General features: G+C 34.3%; 3 protein-coding genes across 3 annotated transcripts; all 3 read left to right on the forward strand.

The window, feature by feature from the left end:
* The first annotated feature begins 1,088 nt into the window (after positions 1–1,088).
* LOC145035413 (uncharacterized) lies at positions 1,089–1,796 on the forward strand. The gene has a single exon (XM_078983957.1). The coding sequence runs from the start codon at positions 1,199–1,201 to the stop codon at positions 1,460–1,462; it is 264 nt and encodes an 87-aa protein (XP_078840083.1). The 5' UTR covers positions 1,089–1,198; the 3' UTR covers positions 1,463–1,796.
* A 9,870-nt stretch (positions 1,797–11,666) lies between these two features.
* Positions 11,667–12,432, forward strand: LOC145035416 (uncharacterized). Its single transcript, XM_078983961.1, has one exon. It carries the CDS (start codon positions 11,829–11,831, stop codon positions 12,090–12,092), a length of 264 nt encoding a protein of 87 aa, XP_078840087.1. The 5' UTR covers positions 11,667–11,828; the 3' UTR covers positions 12,093–12,432.
* An 8,842-nt stretch (positions 12,433–21,274) lies between these two features.
* On the forward strand, positions 21,275–22,047 carry LOC145035417 (uncharacterized). The gene has a single exon (XM_078983962.1). It carries the CDS (start codon positions 21,445–21,447, stop codon positions 21,706–21,708), a length of 264 nt encoding a protein of 87 aa, XP_078840088.1. The 5' UTR covers positions 21,275–21,444; the 3' UTR covers positions 21,709–22,047.
* Positions 22,048–23,561: the final 1,514 nt, after the last annotated feature.

Here is a 23,561-nt window from a genome sequence, read left to right on the forward strand (position 1 = left end):
TTCTTTTGTTTTTTTTGTTAATTATAAAACAATTAAAACAAATAAAGAAAATGTGAAAATTAAATAATAAGGACAAAATAGCCCTTTCAAATTCTCAAAGACCAAAATCAAAGAAAATTCTTGATTTTGGACATTCCATGCAAGTTGAATCCAAAGTTTTTTGCAAATCACAAGGACCAATGTAGCAGTTTTGTCATTAAATTATTTCATTAGTGGTTATACGATACAACATTTTTAATTTCTTCCAACAATTTTATCATATTTAAGTTTGGGATTGCTTATTAAAACTAACTTATATTTATCAGCCAAATAGCTTTTTTAGTTTTTGTGATCTCAAAACGGAGTTAAAAATCAAATATTTGGTTTAACTTAATTGATATAAAAGAAGATAATTTATCTTTTAATGTTTGGTAATGATGTTTATATGTATAATGATAAAATAACTTAAGGAAAACTTATTATATAAGTCACTAAACTAAAAAAAAAAACCCTTATCAAAATCTTTTATAAAATCAATAATTATTTATAAAATCTTTCTATTCAAACATTTAATACTCATTGTTACAGTTTTGTTAAAGCTAAATAACACAATAATCAATACAAATCAATAATCAGAAACACCCTAATCTTACATATAAAATAGTTAAACAGTTTAAAAACACAAAAGCTAATTATAGGTACCAAAGGTTTTCTAGTTCAGTTGCATCAAATGTTAGTTCTATCTTTTTGAAATCAAGGGCAAATATAGTGAACATAACTGAATTTAATAAATATATTAGATTTTCATTAAAAAAAAAAAGATAATTATGGTTATTTCTAAACACTACTAAATAAGTAAATAGCGTCCATTTACCCCCATATATCTCCAATTCTCCACAACTTGCCGCACGTTTGTTTATTTTAAAAGCAGCAAAAATAATAATATCTCTCTATAAAAATATTATATTTTAAAGTAATAAAGATAAAGATATGGAAGTGAAAGCTTTGAAACCATTGGCTTTTGCCTCCTGTTTTTAATGACCCCATGAAACCTGGGAGGGTGAGAAGCTGTTTGACTCTCTTGTCTGTGTGCTTGTCTAACTCTATTTATATTCTACTTCTAGTTTTTCCATTTTTCATCAATCACTTGTGCAACAAACATACTTCCCATTCAAACGAAACCAATTTCCTCTAATTAAACCATCTTCAACATTTAACCATGAGTTTCAGAAGCAGAGCATGGATGGTGGCCGGAGCTGTCGGAGTGGTGGAAGCCCTCAAAGATCAAGGCTTTGCACGATGGAACACCACCATCAGGACCATCCAGCACCACGCTAAGTCCAATCTCCGATCAATCGCCCAGGCCAAAATCTTGACTTCGCCGGCGGCCATGGCTTCTAGCAAAGACATGGAAGAGAAGGCAAAACAATCAGAAGAATCATTGAGAAAAGTAATGTACTTGAGCTGTTGGGGTCCTAATTAATCATTCATTTGGTACATGATGCGAGAAAGGTTATACATCGAGATTCTGGATCTAGATTCAAAGTGTCTGGAGATTTTTCAAGCAAACCAGTCGATGAAGGGTTTAGTCGGTGGAATTGCACAAAAAAGAGCACCCACCACCACGAGATCGAGGTTCAAACTTGGGCTAAATTCGAGTCGACATCCCCATTTGTTTGATGAGTTCGAGTTTGTATTAGTTAACATCAAAACTCTGATAGAAAGGTGGATAGAAATATATTGTTGAGATATGCTTTTGATGTAAACACTTACCCTCTATTTTAGTAAAAAGGTTACTCATAAACATTGAAGAAAAAGGTTAAAACCGCATTATCAGCTACATCGATATCAACCCACTTGTCTTTAAAGGGACAGATGTAGATTGCAGTGATTCTATACCCTATAAAAAAATTACTAGGTATTCTACGTGGCCCCAATACATGAAATTCAAGAAGCCTGTTGGCAGCTTATTGGTCGGCATCGATCATGACTCATCCCCAGATTCATCACTCCAAGAAGGCCACATGAATGCATCTAGCTATGGTCATGTGCTGCTCCCTCAAAACCACCATATTTCAACCCCCAAACCACACCCCAACTCTATAAATAAACAAGTCTTCCCTCATCTCCTCATTTCATCAGAAAATCGCAACACTACGAGTCTACTACTCATAACCAGAATCCATAGTTTCTCGCTCACAAAATGACTTCTCTAAACCGTGTATGGATGGCCACCGGCGTAGCTGTTGCAAATGGACATACAGATCAAGGCTACAAACTTAAGTCCCTCCTCCTCAACTCCTTCCAACATGGCAAGAAGGTCTTCACCTTCGATTTACGTCCATTTTCCTGCCTTCTACGATCAGACGTCATCAGTGTCGGAGACAAGAAGACAACACAGTCCGATGAGTCTCTCCGGCAAGTCATGTACTTCAATTGCTGGGGCCAAAGCTGAGGATTGGTTTGTGTACTGTGATTGGGAGGCTTTCTCGACGGATGAGCAATCGATGATGCGAGTTTACTCTTGCTTTCTGGATTTGGATTGAGTCGTAAAATGGATCATTTCCTAAGCGACTTAACTCCTGGTTTTGTAAATATCATTGGCTCTTGTTAGCAAGATAATGTAAAAATAATTAAGTAAATGCTAATTTTCTTCTGGAACTTGATATTGTTGTCTTTGCTTATTGATTTTTACGATTGAACAGATTAAATCAAATTCTAAAAATTAATATAGTTACTAAAACAAAAGGATATATAATAAAAAAAAGTTAAATATCGTCCTATATTTCAATCTATCTGTTAAGACACTTCATAAATTTTATACATTTATTAAAAGCCAACTTATAAATTTAACATATTTATAAAATCCAACTCATTGTTAACTACTTATAATTATCTTTTTTCAAAAAACAATATAATTTCAAACAAATAAATTATATATTTAAAAAAAATATCAAAATCAACCAAAAATGAAAATTTCACCGAGACAATTATTTCAACTGAATTATCGTCATTATAAACAATATAATCTCAACCACTAAAAATACATTAAAAATCAACCGAAAATTTGACCGAAACAATTATTTCAACTGAATTAACGTCATTATAGGATAAATTTTTTAATCGAAAAATTGAACTGGAACTGGAATCGATTAGAACAATTAATGATATTCGGTTCGGTTACCGTCCAATTGATTTTCAGTTATTTCAATTTTAGTCTTTCACTTATTTCAGTTTTAGTCTAGTTCTGGACCATTTTACATCCATAGTTCCTAAGCCTACACTTGTTTTTGGGCACCAAACCTCGTTCTATATTTTTTGGATGCTTAGTTACGTCGGATAAGAAATGCTTTGGCCACATGGTATGGAACAATTTTTGACACGTAATAGGTGACGTGGAGGGGGGTATTTACGTGCTTGCGGACAGAATTGAGAAAACTCTAGTTTTTTTACAAAAAAATAAAATAAAATATGAGTCAACAGAAAATTTTAAACATTAAGCCGCAACCAAATATCAACCCGAAAAAATTAGCTGCGTTTATGAAAATCCAACAAGAAGTTCGGGAAAAGCATGGATTTTAGGTTTTAACGTTTTTAATATTTATATTGAATTTCTATGGTTTTTAGTTATTTAGGTTTCAAGTTTTATTTTTTATGGTTATTCGGAATCTAGATTTGAAATTTTATGTTTTATGTTTTTTATGTAATGTGAAATATCTAATTATGCTATTGATTTAGTTTTTTATTTTAATTTTAATCTAAATATATAAAAAAAACAAAAAAAAACATTATATAGTGATAACCATTTCCAAAGCTAACGAATGTGTGGTGAACATGTAGTGGAGGTTATGTGTCAAATACGTGACATCATTTTTCATGTAAATACATTGTGACCATACCCCATGACCTTCTTCCCCTTTAATGCAGGGGTGCTCTAAAATTAGATGAAGATTAAGAGACAAAATTAATAAATTATATATCTTATTATTTTATATAAATATGAAATATATGAAAACAATAAATAAATAAATAGTTAATTCTCAGAAGGAACTCACTACTACAAAAAAGGGCATCATAGACCGCCAAAACCATCAGTAATCTGGCTAATAGGGTTTACCGACAGATTCCAACAGTCCTAAATGCGTAGGTATAATCTTCTCGGGAATTGTTTGTGATGGATTTCCGACGACTACGACAACTTTTAACAAAATTTTCCATCAGTAATTAGTAACTGATCGTCGATAGAAATATTTTTGCAACGGATTTCCGACGGAATGTGTTTGCAACAAATTATTGACGAAATAACTCGTTAACGGATTACCGACTGCATATCAAAATACCCACTAATGGATTACCGATAGATTGCATATGACGGATTACCAACGGATTTTGGCATTATAAAAATAAATACATAAATTTCATATCAATATTCGACATACATTAAATCCATAAATTTCATGGAATCCATAAATTTCATATCAATATTCGACATTCATGAAATCCATATTTTAAAAGCAACAATATAAAAGTAAAAAAGTTATAATATTCGACATACATTAAATCCATAAATTTCATATCAATATTCGATATTAAATGCATAATACTAAAAAATAGTAGCAATGTACTTTTTAAGAAGGCATCCAAACTCCAAAGTTTCATAATAGTTCTCGGGACTTTAACAACTGATGGAGCGTATCCTTCCTGATTAGCTTGTGGATTCCACACTTGTGATTTTCTTAATTAGCGTGTTGATTCCACACAAGAGTTGTTAGCCGGAGAGATATTTATATATTGTCAAATACCATAAATGTCCTCCAATGTTGAAAATAAAGAGGACTGAAAAAGTAAAAATGAATAATTTTAATGAGTTAATGATGATAAATAGCAATGTAATTTTTTGAAATTCTTAATTATATTTACATACTTTAAACTCTAATTATAATAGGAAAGCATTTTCGATTTGTTTTCACGATTATACAACATACTTTAAGTTTTTACTCATAATAGCAACCTATTTTCAATAGTAATAGCAATGTACTTTGTCATATCTCCCGATTACAACTTACAAGAACATTCAGGATCATTGGTTTTATAATTAAAAGCAAAATGAAAAAAGAATGCTACTTCATAATGTATGATGCCATAATCGGGAACTTTGGTAAAGTACGTTGCTATTTCTCATAATTAACCTTTAAAAAATGTCAAAATTATTTCAATATTATGGGATAAACATGCATAATCGGGTGGTTTATCGCTTCGAGTGAATTCCTTCATAAGTTCTACCATTTATCCAATAAGACGGCTTTCCATCTTCTCTCGTAACTTCACCGCTTTTTCAAGATGGGCTTGCATCTCCTCCCATTCCTTCATTTCCCTTTCTAGCATGCTCTCCAATTCATTTACCTAAAATATCATACAACAAACATATATAATTAGTATAAAATATAGAGAATGAAATATCAACATATTTATCCTTTATTAAACCAATATACATAATAGGAACGTACTTTACTATGTTTTACCACAATATAGTGAAACATAATTCACATATATATACATAATAACAAATTTACATCTTATACATATTAGCAACAAAGTCTACCATTTTTTTACCAATATAGTTAATGCACATACATTTATATAAGAACATACTATGTGTAAATCAATATAGCAACATACTCTACTATTTTTATCTTAATAACAACAAATTTATTTTTTTATTGATAAAAACACAACAAGTAAATCAATATACCTTCTTTTGAAATGAGGCGTAATCATGGGAAGAGGAGCCACACTCCTAAGGTGGAAGAACATACAACCATTTTTGCATATTAAATAGTCTTTTATCCTTTTATCTTATCTTGCTATTATATAAGATATTTTTATTGAACTTAGTCAATTTTTTTTATCTAAAAAGTAATTTATCCAAGTAGGCAGAACTTAATGAGAGAAAAGAAACAGATTGCAATGATCCTATAAAAGGGAATATATGTAGATGTAACGATTAATTGCCCATGAAAAATATCAGTTTGAGAATGATTTGGGTTGCAATGGACGAGAAAGCAGTGACTTGAGCTCTTGCAGTTTGACCAAACATGAAAATACTCTAAATCAGCACGAACAAAATAATTTTCCGTTTAATAAGAATGAGAATAAGGAGAAAAACAATTTTTTCTACCTGGATATATGATTTGGAATCTAGTTTTAAATGTTCATATCATATTAATAGTTCATTTTATGTCATAAATCAAAATTTTAACTCCGTTCACTAAGTAAATATGGTGAAATCTCAAATCATGAAAACTTGAGTATCATTAAGTAAGAACGAAAGATCACTGAAGTAGGAAAACTACACTTATTTGCGTAAATTAGAACAATGCATGTAGAACTCATATTAGAAGTAAATTAACTAGTTATTCAAAGTTCATTATATGAACTTTCAACTCTATTTATATGTAAGTTTTTATCCGTAATTAAGAGTTTTAATAGAATTTGGAGAATAGAAAGAACGATCACCACTTGAATGTGTTAATATATAGAGGGGTGACAGAGTATTCAAGGAATGAATTTTGGGAGAGTTTTTCGACATATCAAAAGGGTTTATTTGTCTAGTTACCTAAGGTTTCACATTGTTGCACTTGCGTATTTATGCAATACACCTTGTAAAGATCTTTATTTCATCTAAACCTAGTTATGTGTGAGTAATCAGTAATCAGTTGTTAGGGTTTGGCTGGAATGATGAAGCGTGTCAAAATGAATCGTAATTGATAAACAACTGAATTTCATAGACTAGTTTAGCATATAAGATCGAGCACAGATCTAGGGAGAAAACCCTGGAAAATTTCTTAGAACTAACTAATATATTGTAATCTTAGATTCAAATATTTCCACATACCAATAGACATGATTTCATTCATATCCACTTATCCGATTCTCATATACTTAACGCTTCTGTTCACACTACCACAAACAATAGTAAATGAAGGAAAAAGACTAACCTTTTGACAACTGAGAAATAAAGTTGTGAAATTGTGATGAAGATGATACGTGGTTTTACTAAGATGAAAGAGAGTAGTTTATCGAGATGTATCATTGCAGAACGTGTATTCAATTAAAATGGTGGTGATAGTCGTTGCCAACAGGATTGTAGAGTAATCGATGATTTCCAGAAGCCGGAACGGAATGCCTTCAACTCCGACAACTTCGAGTGTGGAGGTGACGACAACAGAGTCGGAAATGATGCAGAGAGCCTGACTTTGATGATCCAGGTTAAGGGGTGTTTAGGAATGTTTTTTAAAATGAGACTTATTAGTTTTTCAAAAAGCTAATAAATTAAAAAGATGTTTGGTAAACACTAACTTTTCAGTGAAAAAACAACTTTTTCTAGAAATTAGGAATTTCTGGCTTTTCCAAAAAGTCAATAAGGAGTTTAAGAAGAAATCCCAAACACACCATAAGTCTACGTACAATCTCGCTTATGTGAAAGACTAAATTCTTATTTACCAAATTACCCATTAAATTAAAAAATTAAAAAAATCTTAATTTTATCAACTGATTACCAATAGAAATGCAAATTTGGTGATTTCCTATTGCTAAACTGTCGTATATTGTATTGGATTACCGACCAAATTTATTTTTGTAACAACCAAAAAACAGTGATAATTTTTTTTTTCATTTTAAAAATCACTAGTATTATATATCAGATGTCTCAAGGTCAACCAAAATACAAAATGTCAAAAACATCAGAGTACACATAGCAATAAGTACAGAATCATGAGGGGGATGTTGTACCACCATGTCGGGCCCTTCCCTTTCATACTGGAAGTATCTAGAACCATAAACATAAATTGTAAGCACAAAGCTTAGCGAGTTACCCAAAGTACCACATACCAAACATACAATTAAGCTCAGTGTTGGGGTATATTCTAGCCCAATATAGAATCATGAGCCCAACCATGGGTTTAAGTTCAACCTAATTATACAGATATAGGCCCGACCTTGGGGTTTATTTCAACTCGATCATATAATAATGGGCCCAACTTTGGGGTTTCTTTCAACCTGATCATACAAACATCCAAGAGTCACAAAGACAACTAGCGTCCTACATGCACAATTTAGTGGGCCGAAATTGGTGTCTTCGACCCAAACACACATAGAGAAGACTCACCTCCAACTAAAGATAATAGAATCACATACACTTGCGCGACTACCACAGACCCTCACACCGATCATAACCCACAATCAACCCTAATCAATAATCGGGGTGATAACCCATAATCAATGGTCTAGATCATCTTCTAACTTAATGAGGGTAAAAGTCCATTTTTCCTTTCCCATACATGACGCAAATATTCATGGTCCAAAACTCCTAATGACCCCAAGCCCAAAAATGGCCCAAATAGGTTTCTAGGAGTACGCCATTTGTACTCCCCATTACGTCCTGCATACTGCGAGACCTCAGAGAGGTTGCAAGGTAAAGACCAACTACGCCATATGTACTTAGGGGTTACCGTCAGAACTGGCAAATTTTGGGTTGAGATTGTGTTTCATGTACAAACAATTCCTCTATGTGACCTTGTTGCATTAAACTATTGAAATTAAAAAAATGGTAATGTTATATGAACATGTATGCATACACTAAGAATCAAGTAGTGATAACCTCATGTAAGCCCAAATTTGATCTAATAACTAAAGAAAAACAAGTTTTTGGGCCTTTGCTTAGAGTTCTCAGCCCAAATACCATAGGCCGAAAACCCGTTTCCTTTGGGCCTTCCTTTGGCCGAAAACTCTTTTATTGGACCAAATTAAGCATGAAAGCCCATACCCACCCGAAAACCAAAAACCCTCCCTTAATGGGCCTTCAAAACCAAAAAAACCCAAAAAGATAGCCCATAAAAGCTGAAAACCTGATAAGGTTTCAGTTTGGGATTGGATAAAAAAGAAAAAAAAGAAAAAAAAAAGAAAAAGAAATGATAAATAGAGTGACACCTCAATACTTTACCTCATATTGTCCACCAAACAACCACCTCATACATTCTTATACCTTTCGTACATCCACACCATACATCACATTGCTTACCATGCAACCAAGCCTACATTTTTCCCTCTCTCTTCTTAATATCGGCCAAAAGCACCCAAGGCCACACTAAAATTTCATCCTATAACGACCCGTTATTTTCAAATCAATGTAATAGTACAGATCAACTTGGAATTCATTTTTAAAGTAATAAAGAAAAATTATTTGTAAATTTTGCGTATTAAATTATTTTTAAAAGATATAATAAAAATGATCGTCAAAATTAAAATGTTAAATAAACATGATGGGGATGAATAAAGTGGTAGAGATCGTATCAAGGATTCCAAAAATATAACGAACGCCCAGATCTGAGTTATAACAAATAAGTTATGTCCTATCGAAGATCCGCGATAAAATCGGCAAAACACTGTTTAAAGTAAAAAGTGAGTTTTCAGTAAAATATTTTTTAGCCTTAACTGTCTAAATAAAAGTTGTAATATATGTTAAACCATGAATGTTCATAAAAAGAACGTCCAAATCTTACTGCCTATGAAGAATTTATGATTTTTCTTAGATTCGACATAACAGTACACAACCATAAATTCGAAATAAAGGTCGAGCGATATTTAGCCGACACAACCTAAATGAGAATCGAACGTTTCGTCAATAGTAGTACAACGGTAAAAAGATAGACGAAAACGGATTTCAGATGAAGAAGTTATGAATTTTAACGATTTTTCTTATCTCAGTCTGATAACAATAATAATTTTAAAAATAAATTCAAAATTAGCCGACAAAGTCTAAACGAAAGTTTTAGAGTATAACCTCACTTACGCGTGGATATAAAGGACGTTAAAATGGAGTTCGTATGCGAAAGTTATGAATTTTTGAAATTCAGGGCACAAAAACTGAGAACCTTTGCATATGCGAGGCCAGGCTTTGGAGAGGTTTCCGGCTGGTGGTGACGGCTTGGAAGTGGTTTCCGGCAACGGTGGGTTTGCTGGTCCATTAGGGTTTTTGAGTTTAAAGAAGAGGGAAGATGTAGCTGGTAATAGGTAGGGGTATAGATGGGGACCCATATGTATTTTTTATTTAAACTTTTTATTTTAATCAGATAATCATAATAAAAATAATATTAAAGGGTTATAAATGTCATTTTAGGTCTATTACTATTAGGGATTAAGTACAAAACAAAAGCAAATTATATGGATAGTCCATGTTAAAAAATAAAATTAGGAACCAACATGCATATTACCCAAAACAATAAGGACTATTAGTGTAAACATGTGAACAACATGGACCCATTCTCTTGATTGCTTCTTTCCCCCAACTCTAACAAACTGGTTTTTCTTTCTCATAAAATTAGGAAAATCATTAGATTCTTCTTCCTTCTTTCGGTAACATATACCAAGATAGGCTGGGAAATCCCCCTTCGATAAACATGTGGCAACTTAATCAAAGAAACGACCATGCCCAATCAAACACCACAATCATGAAAAACACCTGAACCGAGACCTAAAGCTGAACGAACCTCTTTCCATTGATAAAGCGAGTATGCTTTTAAAACTTATTCCATACTCTTACTAAAGGAGACACATGAATAACTTTTTATTTGACTTTTCAATAAAACCAATACGTCTAAACATAAGGTAGGTGTTTTTACGACTCATTAAACAGGGGATCAAAATCTTTATACGATAGAGGCGGAGGATGAAGCGAATGTTTAAGTTTGGGATTGATATTTATTAGCAAAATGGCTTTTTAGTTTGTATGATGTAAAAACCAAGTTAAAAAAACAAATATTTGCTTTAAGTTAATCGATATCAAAGTAGATAATTTATTTTTTTAATGTTTGGTATAATGATAAAATAACTTAAAAGAAAACTATTATATATGTCACTATATAAAAAAATTAATGTCTCAAAATCTTTTATAAAATCAATGATTATTTATAAAATGTTTCCATTCAAACAATTAATACTCATTATTACCGTTTTGCTAAAGCTAAATAACTCAATAATCCATTCAAATAAACAATCACAATCACCCTAATCTCCCTCAAACACTTGTTCCTATTCTAATAAAAGAATAGTTTTATTCTCCTTGTGACATGTGTCACCCTATTAGACATCTTAATTAATATATATTTTATTCTTCTTTTGCTATGTAACACCCTATTATGTCTCCTAATTAATACATACCACTTGTCAATCTATGGATTTTTCATTTTAAATTCCAAATTTCTCTCTATAAGTAAATTAAATTAATAACATTAAAATAAAATTAATACAAATTATAAAATGATATAATTTCACATATTTATTTAAATCAATGATTATAATTTTATATAACTAAAAAATTTCCTAATTAATAAGTTATTTAAAATAACTGATTAATAATTTTAAATTTTTATTATAAAAATTTAATTAATTTTATAACTATTCTCACGGGTTATAAACTAGTTACATGTAAAATAGTTAAAAAGCTAATTATGTGTATTTCTCAATACTAGTCTACTTAAATATCCACAACTTGCCGCATGTTTTTTTATTTTAAAAGCAACGAAAGTAATAATATATGAATATATAAATATATAAAGTAATAAAGATAAAGATATGGAAGTGAAAGCTTTGAAACCATTGGCTTTTGCCTCCTGGTTTTAATGACCCCATGAAACCGAAGCTGTTTGACTCTCTTGTCTGTGTGCTTGTCTATCTCTATTTATATCCTGCTTCTAGTTTTTCCATCTTTCATCAATCACTTGTGCAACAAACATACTTCCGATTCAAACGAAACCAATTTCCTCTAATTAAACCATCTTCAACATTTAACCATGAGTTTCAGAAGCAGAGCATGGATGGTGGCCGGAGCTGTCGGAGTGGTGGAAGCCCTCAAAGATCAAGGCTTTGCACGATGGAACACCACCATCAGGACCATCCAGCACCACGCTAAGTCCAATCTCCGATCAATCGCCCAGGCCAAAATCTTGACTTCGCCGGCGGCCATGGCTTCTAGCAAAGACATGGAAGAGAAGGCAAAACAATCAGAAGAATCATTGAGAAAAGTAATGTACTTGAGCTGTTGGGGTCCTAATTAATCATTCATTTGGTACATGATGCGAGAAAGGTTATACATCGAGATTCTGGATCTAGATTCAAAGTGTCTGGAGATTTTTCAAGCAAACCAGTCGATGAAGGGTTTAGTCGGTGGAATTGCACAATAAAGAGCACCCACCACCATGAGATCGACGTCCAAACTTGGGCTAAATTCGAGTCGACATCCCCATTTGTTTGATGAGTTCGAGTTTGTATTAGTTAACATCAAAACTCTGATAGAAAGGCGGATAGAAATATATTGTTGAGAGATGCTTTTATGTAAACACTTACCCTTTTTTCCACAAGTACAAATACACTGGCTATACCCTATAAATTGTTTCATATTTATAATATTTATGAAATGGGTACATACTCAATAGTCGATCCATTATCCATAATGTATTTAAGTGATGACAGAACCCAACACGAAAAATAATCCATGAATAAATTGCGAAATCAGAAATATTCAAAACAGATTTGAAGACTTGGACTATATATATTTTAGTAAAATTTTAGTAAAAAGGTTACTCATAAACATCGAAGAAAAGGCTAAAACCACATTATCATCTACGTCGATATCAACCCACGACTCTTGAAAGAGACAAATGTAGATTGGTGTGCCCTATATAAAAATTACTAGGTATTCAACGTGGCACCAATACATAAAATTCAAGAAACCTGTTGGAAGCTTATTGGTTGCGATCGATCATGACTCACCCCAGATTCATCACTCGAAGAAGGCCACGTGAATGCATCTAGCTATGGTCATGTACTGCTCCCTCAAAACCACCATATTTTAACCCCCAAACCACACCCCAACTCTATAAATTAATAACTCTTCCCTCATCTCTTCATTTCATCACAAAATCGCAACACTACGAGTCTACAACTCAACCAGAATCCATAGTTTCTCGCTCACAAAATGACTTCTCTAAACCGTGTATGGATGGCCACCGGCGTAGCTGTTGCAAATGGACATACAGATCAAGGCTACAAACTTAAATCCCTCCTCCTCAACTCCTTCCCACACGGCAAGAAGGCCTTCACCTCCGATCTCCGCCCACTTTCCGGCCTTCTAATATCAGACGTCGTCAGTGTCGGAGAAAGGAAGACAACACAGTCCGATGAGTCTCTCCGGCAAGTCATGTACTTCAACTGCTGGGGCCAAAGCTGAGGATTGGTTTGTGTACTGTGATTGGGAGGCTTTCTCGACGGATGAGCCTTCGATGATGCGAGTTAACTCTTGGTTTTTGGATTTGGATTGAGTCGTAAAATGGATCATTTCCTAAGCGAGTTAAGTCATGGTTTTGTAAATATCATTGGCTCTTGTAACCAAGACAATGCAAAAAAAATTGAAGTGAAATATGGAACTTGACATTGTTGCCCTTTGATTGTTACAATTTTTAGTATTATAACTACATAAAAAGCTATTAAAAAAAGTCAAATGTTTTTGTATATTTCAATTTTCAAGTTTCAACCTATCATTTTCTCTTACATTTTATTTTATTCATCTACCTACTAATCATTATACATCAAGATAAATATCAAAATATACCGAAAATTTCACCGAGACATGTTTCAATTGATCTATCGTCATTATAGGATCAATTTTCTAATCGAAAAAACGAACTGGAATTGGACGGTTAAACCATTCACAATGGGAGTTTTAAGAGTTTAATAAAATAAATATAAATATATATGCAGGAAAGAGAATATAAAGTTGAATGAATGGGAGTTTTAAGAGTTTAATAAAATAAATATAAATATATATGCAGGAAAGAGAATATAAAGTTGAATGGCTATGCAACGGTCTAATAAAATAGTAATGAAAATTTATGATTTTTTTTTAAATGTATACATTCTCTTTTCTACTTAAATTTCATTCGACTCTTAATGGGTTTAATCATTGGAGACGACCTTAGAACTAATTAGTAGTATTCGGTCCTATTATCAGTTCCCCGTTCAATCCTTAATTGGTTTTCGTTTATTTCGGTTCTAATTAGGTTCGGACCATTTTACATCAATACACCATTGTTCTTAAGCCTAGACTTGTTTTGGGGTATCCAACCTTAGAAGAAGACGTTTAGTTTTGTTGGATAGGGAATGCTTATTCACCTCTGCTGTGCGACTTCGAAAAATGGTTGAAGATTAAGAGACAAAATTAATAGATTATATATCTTATTATTTTATATAAATACGCAGACATATAAAAGCAAAAAATAGATAAATAGTTAATTCTCAAAAAAGAACTCACTACTACAAAAAGGGCATTATCGACGGCTAAGTAAATCGTCGCTAATAGGTTTTACTGACGGAATTGCAACAGACCCAAACGTGTCGATATATTCTTCTTAGTAATTGTTTGTGATGGATTTCTGGCAACTACGACAATTTTAGCAAGAAAATTTTCCGTCAATAAAAAGTAACCAGCCATTTACGAAAATATTTTTGTAACGGATTATCGAAATAATGTGTTTGCAACAGATTACCGACGAAATAACTCATTAACGGATTATCGGTGGAATATCAAAATACTCACTAACGGATTACTGACAAATTTCATGTGATAGATTACCCACAAATTTTGGCATTATAAAAACAATTTATATAAATTCATGAAATCCATATACGTTAAAACCAACAAATATCAAAGTAAAAATGTTCTGTTAAAAAATAAACAAGCTATTAATGCGGAAAAACATAATCGAACAACCATGCGAAAACCACAATATAAAGTGGAAAACCCGAATCAGGGAAAATCACTATGAAAACGACACTCTTATTAAGAGATCACATTGCTGATAAATCTCCAAGGAATAAATGAGAGAAAAAAGATGTTGGAATAAATAAATAAGACATCTAGAAGACTTTATATAATAATCTTATAAAGAATCATAAACAAACTCTTAAACCCTAATAAATAGGAAACATTCTTGAATAAATATGAGGTGTTATAATCTAAAGATAACTCCTATATACAATATAAGACACTTAATAAAGGGCGTGGAACATATTCAACAAACTCCCTAATGAGATACTGAGCAGTGTGATACGTGCATTTTGAAAGCCAACATAATGTTGTTGAGTGTATGAGTTTTTATTTTTAATTTCTTTTAAGAATACTTTTCTCTTGTGAAAACCTCTCTTATTTATTTACCTGACATTCTACCTTTTTAGGATCTCTTTTATAAACCATAAATTACTATCTTTTCAGGATAGCTAACGATCATAACTTATTTTAGTTACCATACCAAGCGTCCCTAATGGTAATCTAAACTCTAAGACAATTTTTGATGTATCAATGTGAGCCCTTATAATCGATGCTACGATCGTAAATATACCCCCAATCACAAGCCTGCTGGGATTGTAGCTTGCAATCGCAGGTGGCGTTGTCATGACCCCAGATAGATCTATACATAACGTCCTAGCTCTCTCAAAATTAACGATTATAGGTATTAGGGATATGCCAAATTTAGTCAAAGCTTTTAGATGAATAACCAACTCACCGATGCATTAACTCTAGTCTTTTATCTTTTAATATTTTATATCATAATTACCTGTTATAAATCCGTTTCCGACGTTCCTTATATCCACAAAAAGGTAATGGGAAGCAACGGATTTATAACGAAGAAGTTATGGCCTTTAGAAATTTTGAGGTTTGCAGGCTTAGCCGAGTACGTTGGGCGTACACAAAGCGTACGTTGGGCGTAATTTTGGAGTATGCTGGGCGTACTGACCAGGGGTGGTCACGAATGTTCTTCAAAGTTCGCTAGGCGTACCATATGAACATTGGGCATACGCCAAACACACCTGAACACTATTTTAGGGTCTTGGACCCTATTTAAGCTCCTTATCTTATAACCTAACCCTAATATCTTCAACCTCCGTCCCTCTAAACCCTAGAAATCGACCCTAAGCCTCCATCTGTGTAACAGCCCGGAATTTCTAGGTATTTATTATTGGTGTATTTTTGGAGAATTGTGAGTGGACTCGGCGAGTTGGAGCTCAAACTCGCCGAGTTGGATTGCGATTTTGGACGCGGGTTCGCGTCTGGACTCGGCGAGTCCAAGAGTGGACTCGGTGAGTCCACGCTGTGTAATGAAACCCTAATTCCCAGGGTTTGAGACCTATTTAAAGGGGCTTATGGCGATCATTTTCGGCCACCAACCCCTAGAGAGAAACCCTAAAGAGATTTGAGCATTTTGGGATGGAAAAGAGGCCATTATTGACCTTTGGAGCTTGGTTTGGCAAGACAAAGGAGATTCTAGCTAAGAGAAGGCAAGGGAAGTGGGCATTTTGCGATTTTGGAGCTCAGAGCATCATCTTGGAGGTATATCTTGGCTTCCTAATTCTAGCATATGGAAATCAATATTAACATATAATTAGGTTTAAGATGTTACCTTGATTGTTATGTAGCAATAACAATCCCAATTCCTTCTTAAATTGACTTTGGAATGCTTAGAGTTACAAGTGTCACTCCTCTAATGGCTTACAAACACCAAGAGCAAATGGAGAAGGTATAAAGAGAGAGGAGAGAGGTAGGAATTCATCCTTAGGACTTCTTAGGAAGGCTTAGACGAATTCATGAGCCTTAGGGGTTTATATAGGTGTAAAGATTAGGGTTTTAGTCCTTATCCTTATCTAGTTGCTTGCCCACCAAGTAACCATAAGATAAGTCTTAGAAACCCTTATCCTAGTCGAATTCTAAGGCATTATCTCCTTAAATTCGTTCACCCTATATTTAAGATAATCCTTACCTTATTTTGTAACTATCACATAATTACAAATCAGTCCCTCTAGTTTAATTAATTACACTTGATCACAAAATTAATTCCTAATTAATTATTGACCAATATTAATTAAACAAATATGATTTCTCCTTTAATATATTATTCTTATAACATATTAATAAATCATAATAACCCCTCTCTCTTTATTTATTTCTCCAATCAAGTTGCTTTGGTGAAGGCAACCCAAAAGGACCATGCACCATCGGGTCAAGTACATACCAAAATAGTTATGAACTTAGACACTAATCCAACAGTTGCATGGCATGGACTCGCCGAGTCCGAAGAACAGACTCAGCGAGTAGCATGAAGATTGCCCAGCACCACTCAGCGAGTGGTCTTGCCGAGTTGAGGGATTGACTCAGTGAGTCAGGGAGAGTCAGAGTGGTTGACAGGTGGACTGAGTCAAGATGGGACTTGCCGAGTTGTTCTTGAGACTCGGCGATTTGAGTCGCGGATCCAAGCCCTAATCATGTTGATCTAGCTCCAGAAAGCATAAAGTTTGAATCTTGGTGGCTTTCTCATGTGGATCTAGTGGGGTGATCACTTGTTATGTTTGTATTTTGAAGAAGAAGGAGCTTTGAAAGAGGATAGCTTGAGCACCTAGCTTTTGGATCTATGTTCTACTCTTGTTGGTGTATCTTCCAGAGGTATCAAGTTTTGAACTTGCTTATTGTTGTGCTAGTTTTTATTGTGTCCATTTTAGGGTTTTTGGTCCCAAAGCTTGAAGCTTTATGAGTTGTTGAACTCCAGAGCATAATATATGTCCCTTTGAGTATATTTAGTGGTGTTATGTTATAAAAATCCAATCTTGGATGTTGGAATCAAGCCATGCATGGGATAGGAGGTTTTTGAAATAAGGAAGTGAGTGTTTTGGGTGTTTGTGACCTTTCCAGCCAATCAAAGGCTTAAAGTTACTGACTTTATGGAGTAAGTGCCATTAGGGAGTCCAGATCTAGGGATTGAGGTAATGTCTTAACTGTTTAAGACCAAATGAGTAGAAAGCGTGAATCTGGGGAGTACGCTGAGCGTAATTCTTGTACCCCCCACGTATTGCCCCAGTGTCGCGATGGCCAATATGGATTCGTGAGCATGCTGAGCGTACCAAGAGAGGTACGCCCCGCGTAACCTCACCGTGGACTTTTGGGCTTAGTCTTATTTTGGGCCTTGAGTGTTGGGCTTGGAGTTTGGACTTATTGCAATAGAGTCTTGGACCAGAGGATTATAGATATGTGCTCTGGGCCCTTGAGTTGGGCTTACCATTAGATGTGAGAGAGTTGGGCCTCGGAAGAGCCCATTTATTATTGGGCCTTAGTGGGCCAATGGGTTTTAGGTCATTGATGGGCTGGTTAGTGGACTACCTTTAAACCTAATGAGCGTGAGTTAGGAATTAGTTCCTAATTGGGATAATTGTGGGTTTGACACAGAGTTAGAGGCTGGTACGTAGCAGCAACATTTATAGGGGTTGTTCATCGTTTGAGGTGAGTCTTCTCACTATATCTTACCTAGAGTGGTGATTATGTGTGAACGAAAGGTCTTATGTGCTTATAAGTGTTATGTGATATATTTCTATGTGATATGTATATGTTTGTATGGTTCAGACCGGAAGGTAAATAGAGCTAATGCCGGAAGGTTTATCCAAGTTGTGGAACCGGAAGGTCCCATTGAGACACAGTGACCGAAAGGTCTTGTAGCCTAAGGTGGCTAGTATGCCGGAAGGCTTATACCTTCCGTACATCCACACCATACATCACATTGCTTACCATGCAACCAAGCCTACATTTTTCCCTCTCTCTTCTTAAGATCGACCAAAAGCACCCAAGGCCACACTAAAATTTCATTCTGTAAGGACCCGTTATTTTCAAATCAATGTAATAGTACAGATCAACTTGTAATTCATTTTTAATGTAATAAAGAAAAATTATTTTTAAATTTTACGTATTAAATTATTTATAAAAGATATAATAAAAATTATCGTCAAAATAAAAATGTTAAATAAACTTGATTGGGATGAATAAAGTGGTAAAGATCGTATCAAGGATTCCAAAAATATAAAGAACGCCCAAATCCGAGTTATAACGAAGAAGTTATGACCTATCGAAGATCCGCGACAAAATCGACAAAACATTGTTTAACGTAAAAAGTGAGTTTTCAATAAAATATTTTTTTAGCATTAACTATCTAAAAAAAAGATGTAATATACGTTAAACCGTGAATGTTCATAAAAAGAACGTCCAAATCTGATTTCGTATGAAGAATTTATGATTTCTCTTAGATTCGACATAGTAGTACACAACCATAAATTTGAAATAAAGATCGAGCGATATTTAACTGACACAACCTAAACGAGAATCGAACATTTCGTCAATAGTAGTACAACGGTAAAAAGACAGACAAAAACGGACATCGGATGAAGAAGTTATGATTTTTTAGCCGACAAAGTCTAAACGAAAGTTTTAGAGTATAACCTCACCTACGCGTGGATATAAAGAACGTTAAAAATGGAGCTCGTATGCGAAAGTTATGAATTTTTGAAGTTTGGGGCACAAAAACCGAGAACCTTCGCATATGCGAGGCCAGGCTTTGGAGAGGTTTCCGACTGGTGGTGACGGCTTGGAAGTGGTTTCCGGCAGCGGTGGGTTTGCTGGTCCATTAGGGTTTTTGAGTTTAAAGAAGAGGGAAGATGTAGCTGGTAAAAGGTAGAGGTATAGATGGGGACCCATATGTATTTTTTATTTAAACTTTTTATTTTAATAAGATAATCATAATAAAAATAATATTAAAGGGATATAAATGTCATTTTAGGTCTATTATTGTTAGGGACTAAGTACAAAACAAAAGCAAATTATATGGATAGTCCATGTTAAAAAATAAAATTAGGAACCAACACGCATATTACCTAAAACAATAAGGACTATTAGGTGGTGTTTGTTTTTTTGAAGCCAAAATGTCTGCAGTCTGCGGACCACATCTGCAAGCCTCTGCAGCAGAAGTGGTGGACCAAATGTCTGCAGTCTGCAATAAGAAGACTGTTTGTTTTTAACGTCTGCAGCTGTTGAAATAAATTAAATTTTCAAACTTAATTTCATGTCATAAAGATTAAAAAATGCATTTTCAGTAAAAAGAGAGAGAAAAAAAAACGGGTGTTTTTTTTTTTTTTTTTTTTTTTTTTTGGTTAAAATGAGATCTGAAGATCTTTGAAGTTAGCAACCCATGTCTGCGCCAGGAAGACCTCGCGCAGACGTTTTTTGATCTGCGCACTTCCAAAAAACAAACACTATGCGAGGGCATATGTATGCGCGTTGTCTGCGCGGCGCAGACAAAAGTGATTGAGCAGCTCTTCACAAAAAGAAAAAAAAACAAACAGCCCCTTAATGTAAACATGTGAACAACAGGGACCCATTCTGTTGATTGCTTCTTTGCCCCAACTCTAACAAACTGGGTTTTCTTTCTCATAAAATTAGGAAAATCATTAGATTCTTCTTCCTTCTTTTGGTAACATATACCTAGATAGGCTGGGAAATCCCCCTTTGATAAACATGTGGCAACTTAACCTCTAAGTAAGGAAAGAAACGACCATGCCCAATCAAACACCACAATCATGAAAAACACCTGAACCGAGACCTAAAGCTGAACCGCTGAACGAACCTCTTTCCATTGATAAAGCGAGTATGCATTTAAAACTTATTCCATACTCTTACTAAAGGAGACACATGAACAACTTTTTATTTGACTTTTCAATAAAACCAATACGTCTAAACATAAGGTAGGTGTTTTTACCACTCATTAAATAGGGGATCAAAATCTTTACATGATAGGATGAAGGGAATGTTTAAGTTTGGGATTGATATTTATTAGCAAAATAGCTTTTTAGTTTGTATGATGTAAAAACCAAGTTAAAAAAACAAATATTTGCTTTAAGTTAATCGATATCAAAGTAGATAATTTATTTTTGTAATGTTTGGTATAATGATAAAATAACTTAAAAAAAAAAACTATTATATATGTCACTATATAAAAAAATTAACGTCTCAAAATCATTTATAAAATCAATGATTATTTATAAAATATTTCCATTCAAACAATTAATACTCATTATTACAGTTTTGCTAAAGCTAAATAACCCAATAATCCATTCAAATAAACAATCACAATCACCCTAATCTCCCTCAAACATTTTACATATAAAATAGTTAAAAAGCTAATTATGTGTATTTCTGAATACTAGTCTACTTAAATATCCACAACTTGCCGCAAGTTTGTTTATTTTAAAAGCAACGAAAATAATAATATATCGATATATAAAAATTATATTATAAAGTAATAAAGATAAAGATATGGAAGTGAATTGCTTTGAAACCATTGGCTTTTGCCTCCTGTTTTTAATGACCCCATGAAACCTGGGAGGGTGAGAAGCTGTTTCACTCTCTTGTCTGTGTGCTTGTCTAACTCTATTTATATTTTACTTCTAGTTTTTCCATTTTTCATCAATCACTTGTGCAACAAACATACTTCCCATTCAAACGAAACCAATTTCCTCTAATTAAACCATCTTCAACATTTAACCATGAGTTTCAGAAGCAGAGCATGGATGGTGGCCGGAACTGTCGGAGTGGTGGAAGCCCTCAAAGATCAAGGCGTTGCACGATGGAACACCACCATCAGGACCATCCACCACCACGCTAAGTCCAATCTCCGATCAATCGCCCAGGCCAAAATCTTGACTTCGCCGGCGGCCATGGCTTCTAGCAAAGACATGGAAGAGAAGGCGAAGCAATCAGAAGAATCATTGAGAAAAGTAATGTACTTGAGCTGTTGGGGTCCAAATTAATCATTCATTTGGTCCGTGATGGGAGAAAGGTTATCGGCCAAGATTCAGGATATAGATTCAAAGTGTTTACAGGAAAAATTCTAAACCAATTCAAATCGGTGAATGGGTTAGTCGGTGGAATTGCACAATAAAGAGCACCCACCACCCTGAGATCGACGCCCAAACTTGGGCTAAATTCCGGTCCACATCGCCATTTGTTTGATGAGTTCGAGTTTGTATTAGTTAACATCAAAACTCTGATAGAAAGGTGGATAGAAATATATTGTTGAGATATGCTTTTGATGTAAACACTTACCCTCTATTTTAGTAAAAAGGTTACTCATAAACATTGAAGAAAAAGGTTAAAACCGCATTATCAGCTACATCGATATCAACCCACTTGTCTTTAAAGGGACAGATGTAGATTGCAGTGATTCTATACCCTATAAAAAAATTACTAGGTATTCTACGTGGCCCCAATACATGAAATTCAAGAAGCCTGTTGGCAGCTTATTGGTCGGCATCGATCATGACTCATCCCCAGATTCATCACTCCAAGAAGGCCACATGAATGCATCTAGCTATGGTCATGTGCTGCTCCCTCAAAACCACCATATTTCAACCCCCAAACCACACCCCAACTCTATAAATAAACAAGTCTTCCCTCATCTCCTCATTTCATCAGAAAATCGCAACACTACGAGTCTACTACTCATAACCAGAATCCATAGTTTCTCGCTCACAAAATGACTTCTCTAAACCGTGTATGGATGGCCACCGGCGTAGCTGTTGCAAATGGACATACAGATCAAGGCTACAAACTTAAGTCCCTCCTCCTCAACTCCTTCCAACATGGCAAGAAGGTCTTCACCTTCGATTTACGTCCATTTTCCTGCCTTCTACGATCAGACGTCATCAGTGTCGGAGACAAGAAGACAACACAGTCCGATGAGTCTCTCCGGCAAGTCATGTACTTCAATTGCTGGGGCCAAAGCTGAGGATTGGTTTGTGTACTGTGATTGGGAGGCTTTCTCGACGGATGAGCAATCGATGATGCGAGTTTACTCTTGCTTTCTGGATTTGGATTGAGTCGTAAAATGGATCATTTCCTAAGCGACTTAACTCCTGGTTTTGTAAATATCATTGGCTCTTGGTACTACAAGAATAAGTACCTATAGGGACGACATTTGTGATCGCTATAGGCTTCTTATAGGGACGACATATCGTCACTTTAGAGTTGACCATTTTTTTTTGACTTTTTAAGATAAAGGGACGACTTGTTGTCTTAACATGTTAAACGGTAAAAATGAAGGGTTGGTGCGTTCTTTAGACATCTATAGAGACGACATATCGCTCTAATAAATAATAAAAATTGAATATAACATATTTTTTTAATTGTTTAACAAGAAAAAAATGTTTTGGGGTAACTATAGGAGACGAGAGCTATAGGGACGACATATCACCCGGACACCTATAGGAATGACTTTTGGAACCTATAGAGACGACATTGTCGTCCCTGCATGTGCCGTTTGTTGTAGTGTGTTACCAAGACGATATAAACCAATGACTTCCAACCTAGCTGGGAAGAGGTACCGGGTTTAATATCGACTTATCAAAGGTCGGGAGTTCAATCCCTGCAAAATCCAATTTAGGTGCCTCTTAAACTTGTGCAAGACGCTGTAAAATTAATTGAATTAAATGCTACTTTTCTTATGGAACTTGGTATTGTCACCAAGGCATTTATTTCAACAAATCTTGCGTCACTATAGGATGAGTCTTCTAATCGAAAAATTGAACTAGAACCGAAATTGGTTAGAACCAATTAGTGGTATTCGGTCCGATTAACAGTTACCCGTTCAAACTTTAATTGGTTT

Source organism: Lactuca saligna, chromosome 3 (genome assembly GCF_052625555.1).
Source record: "Lactuca saligna cultivar CGN05327 chromosome 3, ASM5262555v1, whole genome shotgun sequence".
Lineage (NCBI taxonomy): Eukaryota > Viridiplantae > Streptophyta > Magnoliopsida > Asterales > Asteraceae > Lactuca > Lactuca saligna.

Bases quoted from the DNA above. Each gene is read 5' to 3' on its own strand.
- LOC145035416 (XM_078983961.1), top strand. From the start codon at position 11,829: ATGAGTTTCAGAAGCAGAGCATGGATGGTGGCCGGAGCTGTCGGAGTG.
- LOC145035417 (XM_078983962.1), top strand. From the start codon at position 21,445: ATGAGTTTCAGAAGCAGAGCATGGATGGTGGCCGGAACTGTCGGAGTG.
- LOC145035413 (XM_078983957.1), top strand. From the start codon at position 1,199: ATGAGTTTCAGAAGCAGAGCATGGATGGTGGCCGGAGCTGTCGGAGTG.